The sequence below is a fragment of the Nicotiana tabacum genome, chromosome 19 (assembly GCF_000715075.1).
Source record: "Nicotiana tabacum cultivar K326 chromosome 19, ASM71507v2, whole genome shotgun sequence".
NCBI lineage: Eukaryota > Viridiplantae > Streptophyta > Magnoliopsida > Solanales > Solanaceae > Nicotiana > Nicotiana tabacum.
The window spans coordinates 54,684,991-54,691,721 of NC_134098.1; the positions used below are offsets into that span (position 1 = coordinate 54,684,991).

Here is a 6,731-nt window from a genome sequence, read left to right on the forward strand (position 1 = left end):
TTTTCTTCTTTGAAGCTAATAACAGAAGCAACTTCTCCTCATTCTCTCTCTCTCTCTTTCATTTCGTATCTTCTAGAATGTTCGGTTCTGCCATAGCTGAAGCTTCTCAACAGATTTACAGTTTCTGATTGATCGAAAGCATAAAGTACCGTCTGTGCGGGTAGCTCATGACTAGAGGCAGATTCATTTTTTAAGTTTATGAGTTCTAAAATCTAAAAAAGACAGCTTAATTACTGTGTTTCGGATAATTTATTTATATATATTTAGTGAATTTCTAAATACAAATACAAAAAAACGATGGTACATCACATATTCACATTGTATATTTTGCATATATTTCTAAATTTTCCTGGCCCTTTGTCAACATCCAATATATCTAGTGACGTACTTCTTCTAAGTTTTATTTTTCCCTTCATTATATTATCAAGAAGATGAAAGGCCTAAATGTTTAAGGTGATGATGAATATCTGGAGGGTGATCATCAAGTACTCTGGGACGTTCAGGTTGAATCCAACGGCCATCTTTGTCTCTAATCATGCCTTTGTTTTCATCCTGTCTCCAATTTGGTGGAACACAGTAATGATCTTTCAAGAAATCGCATGCTTTGTTTACTAATGCTATATCCCTTCCCTTTGCTAGCACGAACCTTCTTCCTTTCCCATGATATCTGTCCACACATAAATCCAAATCAACAGTCAGTCAATCTCCCCTAATAATAAGCAGTACTACTAACCTATTTTACTTAGCCGGGTTTTTAAGCAAATTATTTTACTTGTGTACACTTATAGAGTAAATAATTTTATGTTGTCCATGTATCTAACGAGCTATAGTACTGTTATTAATGTCATTCTTTCAAGATTACTATAAACAGTTTCTTGTTATTTTAAGTTATTTTAACTCGATAATAAAAATATTATACGCCGTTAATTATCTGATTATCGATTAGCCTTTATTATAAAAATTTACCTACTATTTTATATGTGACATGAAAAATAATTAAAGTATTATATAGAAGTTAAACTATTTAATCACTATGAGCGGGAGGACTTTGTTTTCTTAAAAAAAAAAAAAAAAATTATCAGAGTTTCTCACAGTGTGGATTCATGTGATCAGTAAGATCTGTCAAGAAGGGCAAAACAAGATAATTATGCCGATTAAACAATTATGAATTAGTAATGACTCGTCTTTCCTAATTAATAAAAATATGTGATGGTGCCCGAGCACTTTCCTTTTTTTTATCAATTTCCTTTTTTAAGTCTTCGTCTATGCATCTTCTCAAATCTCAATCAATATGCTGAACTGTAAATAATTACAAATTCCCACCTGTCTACCTCACAACTACCTTTACTATATAAAGTTTGATTGATAAATACCCTATTATATATATTTTCTGTTATGGACAAGATTTTAACATGATCTCATCTCCATTAATAATTCGTACAAGAAATCTCATTCTAGCTATGCTTAAAGTACTCCTTTCGGACGTGATCTTATTTTTTATTGACTGAAGCTTTTGTATGTCCACCGCAACTCAGATTAGTTAATAATGGATCGAGTAGGTAATTTTGGAATTTTTTATTTGTCCAAAACTTTTGATTAGCTCTTGGAATTATGGATTGTATTGTATACCATTTCAAATAGCAGACTTTTCAATCATTTTTGCTCGTACTAATGCATTAAAATTTGCAAGAAAAAAGAGTTGGAGCTCCATAGATTTAGCTCGCACGATTCAGAAATTAGAAACTTACTCCGTTTCTTGTTTGGTGCTAACTCAACTTAAGCTATGGCTCCAACGGATTATGCATCCTCTTATTTCAAATTAAACAATCACGTATTACTTTAATGCGATCAGAAAACATGTACTTATATACCTAGAAGCTAGAATTAAACTTTCAATGAACTAATTCATTGTGTAATTTTTTTTATACCTTCGTGTGATTAATTTAAAGTCTTTTATAATCATCGGTGTAACCCATATTTTCCATTTACCGCCAAATATCTCTATAACAATCGTGTTTGTTCCGATATTGTTTTGATGCTACAGTGAAGTATTGCTACAGAGGACATATATTATAACATAACATAAAATATCGGTTCCGAAATTTTTTAATTTTATAGTGATTGACTGTTATATAGGAATGTTGTTATAGAGATCTAACACTACATTGTTGGACGCTTGGACACAAATTCTTGAATTGTCAATTATGTGCATTAAAAGAGTAAAACTTTCAAAAAGAAGAAGACTAACCCGTCAAGCAAGTGCAAATGAGCCTCCAAGTTATGAGCACAAACAAGATCATTAGTTGGTTTCAAGAAAGGTGAATTCTTGTGATCTAATGCCAACTCAACTCCAACGTGCGAATAACTCCACGGCAACCCTTCACAAATCTTCTTAACCATAGACGGAGAATGCTCATTAAACACTAACCCAGGGGACTTTGGAACAATGTCATGAACATTCACAACTCTCAGAACTTTCACACCCAACTTTTCAAGTCTTTCTTTAAACCTTGCATTTCCCACTCTTGGCCCTGCAAAGGAAAATACACCAATAGGCACAGTCCTAGTATCTGCCCTTATATTTAAACCCGTTTCCACAATATCATACGCACTCAATATTGCCAATGCACTGCCTAAACTGTGTCCAGTGACTGTTATGCTCATTTCCTCATTTGGGTACTTTTCTACTAATCTTTTCACCTCGGTTAGTATCTGTTCTCTTGCTGAGAACTTGCAGTACCTACAGAGTAGGTAGCATATAATTAATGAGTTTAACTAAACCAACTTTTTTTTACAGTGAACTTGTTTAGATATACATGTAAAAAAAATTACTAGAGCTCAATTAAACAAATACATTAAATTTCTAAATCCTATATTTAAATAGTGTAATGGGTTCAACTAAATTAATGTTTTCAACAAGGAACTAGAGATAGTTAAAAAATCAGTGAAATTTCAACAAATAAATAGCTATGAATGGATAAGTTTAAAAGTATAATGGGTTCACTATTGAAAAACTAAATGTTTAACCTATCAAATTTAAGTTTTAGATGTTACCTGCAATTCTCGTCTTTGTCAGTGTAGAGATCAAGAAACCCAGATTCGACCTTGACATTAGGATCAGGACAAGGTATTTTGTCTGAAGAAATCGGACGGAGAAAGTCCATTAAATCAGCAATCCACTCCAAACGAGTCACAGTCCCTCTCCATGCAATTGTTATGTCACGGCGGCCTAAGCGTTTTGAAGTTTCGTCATTTGAAACAGCAACATAACCAATCCAATTCGCGTTTTTGCTCCATACCTATTTAGACATAATATAATAAATTAATTATAAGTATAACTTCTTAACAATTTAAATTTTTTAATGAGACGACCACCAACAATACCTTAGGCCAACGAGATTGTTTGAAGAAATTTGGCAAGTTAATATTTGAAGTTGCATATAGATAACGTGTGATATCGTAGCCATAGTTGGCCATGTCTAGGCCGTCAAAAAACTTGTGCCGTGGAAATTTGCAGCTCCCACAGTACTTAGAATATGGATCAAAATCGAAAGCATCGTAGCAAGCTTGAGCCATTTCTCCATATCGAATTAACTCATTTCTTAAAAGTGGATCCAGTGGATCAAGCATGCCTACCCAATCATCTTTGCCAAAAATTTCTAGCCATCGATCTGCTAGTAATTCTGGTTCTTGAATTTTTATTGTTGTTGTGCTAGTATTTTCACCAACTTCTAATTCATCCACCATATTATTGTCCCTTTCCTTTTCGAGCTCATTGATGATAGATGTGAGAGATCGACTACTTTTAGAAGACAAGGAGGGTGTTCTTGTTGACAATTTGACTATATTTGGAAACTTTTGGCTAGGGAAAAAAGAAGAATAAGGCAATGAATCGGGTCTAAAACTTGTACCTTCGTGCTGATGGCGTGTACTTGTTTGGAATGTAAGAATTGAGTTAGTAAGAGAAGCCATTGAAATGTTAAAGCTTTTTCTTCTTTGGAAGATGAAACAGAATAGTTGAGATCAATGATAAGGCTGAGGGGTAATATAATGATATTCTTCACGTTTCATCATTCAAGAAAAAATGAAAGTTGATATAATAAGGTCCACCGGGTTATTAAAAAAATTATTTTGTTGATGTGTTGAAAAATGAAGTGAGCATGTTTCACATGGGCCTTATAATCTTGAATAAGAGCTTTGGAGGTTGACCTACGATGAATTCTCAAGTCTCAAGAAGCTTCCAAATAATGATCTTCGATTTTCTTTTTTTAATTAACTTTGATGCGTGTGAAGCTATTATTTGATTTTGGTTTCCACATTTCAAGAGAACCTCCAAATATAATTTTGGTTGAAATTAAGCTACTTCCTTTCACATATGACATGTCACCCGATGTTAATATTAAATGAATAAAATACATAATATGTGCTATGTTGTTACTTGAGCTTTATTACTTAGCTATAGTCATTTAAGAAATACTTTAACACAATATTAAAAATCTTTTCATACTCATTTACTTATTTCATATATTCTCGACATAAATATAGTAGCATCACATACCCACTTGTAAAAGTATGCAAAATAAATAAAACTTAGCTATTAAAATAAAACACCTCCAAATTCATTACAAGAATTCAAAACCGAGAATTGAAAAATAAAAGAAAAAACAAGTCAATCCCGTTCCAATTTGTAACTAGAACTCCTTATGAACTTGACTTAATCAAATTTAATGTACGTAAGAATCAAATATTTTTGTTCGTAGCAACAAATTCGCCCTTGCTTAAAGGCCCACCCAAAGCATTAATGACTGAGCAAAAAGGTAAGGATGGACATATGGTTCTGGTTGTTAATATTGTTTACGTCTCTCCTTGCATTGCAAGTTGCAACCACACAAGAATCGGTTACTCTAGTGGTGAGCACTCTCTACTTCCAACTAATAGATTGTGAGTTCGAGTCATCCCAAGAACAAGGTGGGGAGCTCTTGGACGGAGGAAATAAAAAAAAAGTTGCAACTGAAAAAAGAAAATAGAGTAGTCTTGGGTATGAAGAAAATATTTTCTATGAAAAATGAGTGGTTTTATCACTTATTTTTCCTTGTTTGGTTGGTGAGTGAAAAACTTTTTGCGAAAAATATTTTCTAGTATTTGGTTAGAAAGCAGAAAATATATTTTTATGCTACTCTCCTCACCCCTTTCCCCCAAGTCCCCATGTTCCCTTGCTCCCCCCCCCCCCCCCCTCCCAAATACCCAACATTTTCAGGACTCGATTTTCTTCAAAAAATTTAATTATTCTTCTAAAAATTAACACAAGCCCAAAGGAACTAATGTGTTGCTTTACTTTTTTACACAAAAATAACGTTAAAATTTGTGCTCCACACCTAAAGAGAAAATACTCTTTTTTTGGTTGAAAAAGAAAGTACTATTTTTACAACATGAAAATAAAGTACTCATTTTATTAAAATAAAAGAAAATACTCATTTTGTTGAAATAAAAAAAATATTTTTTTTACATTATGAAAAGAAAATATTTTTTTGTTGAAATGAAGGAAAATACTTTTTCAATGAAAAGAAAGGACTTTTTTTGTTGAAATAAAAAAATACTTTTTTATATCATGTAAAAACAAATATTCATTTGTTGAAATACAAAAAAAAACTATCTATAATATGAAAAGAAAGTATTACAACAACAACAACAACAACAACAACAACAACAACAACAACAACCCAGTAAAATTTTAAAAGTGGGGTTTGGGGAGGGTAGAGTGTACGCAGACCTTACCCCTACCCCAAGAGGTAGAGAGGTTGTTTCTGATAGACCCTCGGCTCAAGCAGACGAAAAAGACAATATATCAGTACCAACAGCATAAGGCATAAAAATAATAATACCAGAAAATAGATAAAAAACAATAACAGTAGCACGTAAGAAAGGCCAGGTACTATGAAAAGTGAAAGAGAAATGTGGACACAACAATAACCACTAGCACTCTAGGACACAACCCTGTCAGACTAGCATCTCACCCGGTGCGGAGTAGCAAAGAGCTCCGCTACCCCCTATCCTACAACCCTAATGCTAGACCTTCACACTTTCCTATCAAGGGTCATGTTTTTGAAAATCTGAAGCCTTGTCATGTCCTGCCTGATTACCTCTCCCCAATACTTCTTGGGCCGCCCTCTACCTCTTCTTATACTTGTCAAAGTCAACCGCTCATATCTTCTTACTGGGGCGTTTGGACTTCTCATCCGCACGTGTCCGAATCATCTGAACCATCTGACCTTAATAATATTTTATTTAGGTTGGGGGTGGGATAGGGTGAAAAACAAATCGTTAAGGCTGATTATACACCCCCTATTATCTATATTTCTACTGGGAGTCTGGGACCACATCGATTCTTCATAATTCATGTGTTAAATGACAAGATCATCATTCATCGCTACTTACATATCTCATAAACTCGGTGTTTCATGATTTGTTTAACATTAATGATGTTGAGTTTCACTCTTATTGTGACAAAATTACACAGCAGATCTAATTGTTTATTATGCGCCCACTCGCTAGCTTACGCGTTGCCAACATTTTACAAAAGAATTATCCTCATATTATTTGTCGTTTTTACGTGACAATCCGTCATTTCCACATGTTCATATTAAGGGACATAATATAATTCTTATATGTAGTACTTATCACATCTTAACTACTTTCTTGTACCTATCTCGAGTAATTAACACACTCAATTA

General features: G+C 33.4%; 1 protein-coding gene across 1 annotated transcript; it reads right to left on the reverse strand.

The window, feature by feature from the left end:
* Positions 1–238: 238 nt before the first annotated feature.
* On the reverse strand, positions 239–4,099 carry LOC107778486 (phospholipase A1-Igamma2, chloroplastic). The gene is made up of 4 exons (XM_016598754.2): positions 3,385–4,099; positions 3,055–3,299; positions 2,249–2,740; positions 239–667 (listed from the first exon to the last, which is right to left on the reverse strand). Exons 1-4 carry the CDS (start codon positions 3,970–3,972, stop codon positions 424–426), a joined length of 1,569 nt encoding a protein of 522 aa, XP_016454240.1. The 5' UTR covers positions 3,973–4,099; the 3' UTR covers positions 239–423.
* Positions 4,100–6,731: the final 2,632 nt, after the last annotated feature.

What these genes read in the sequence shown, in the direction of transcription:
- LOC107778486 (XM_016598754.2), bottom strand. Translation starts at nt 3,972, where the DNA reads ATGGCTTCTCTTACTAACTCAATTCTTACATTCCAAACAAGTACACGC. An exon ending in AACAATCTCGTTGGCCTAAG is followed by an intron (nt 3,300 to 3,384) that starts GTATTGTTGGTG and finishes ATGTCTAAATAG; the next exon opens with GTATGGAGCAAAAACGCGAA. An exon ending in GACAAAGACGAGAATTGCAG is followed by an intron (nt 2,741 to 3,054) that starts GTAACATCTAAA and finishes CCTACTCTGTAG; the next exon opens with GTACTGCAAGTTCTCAGCAA.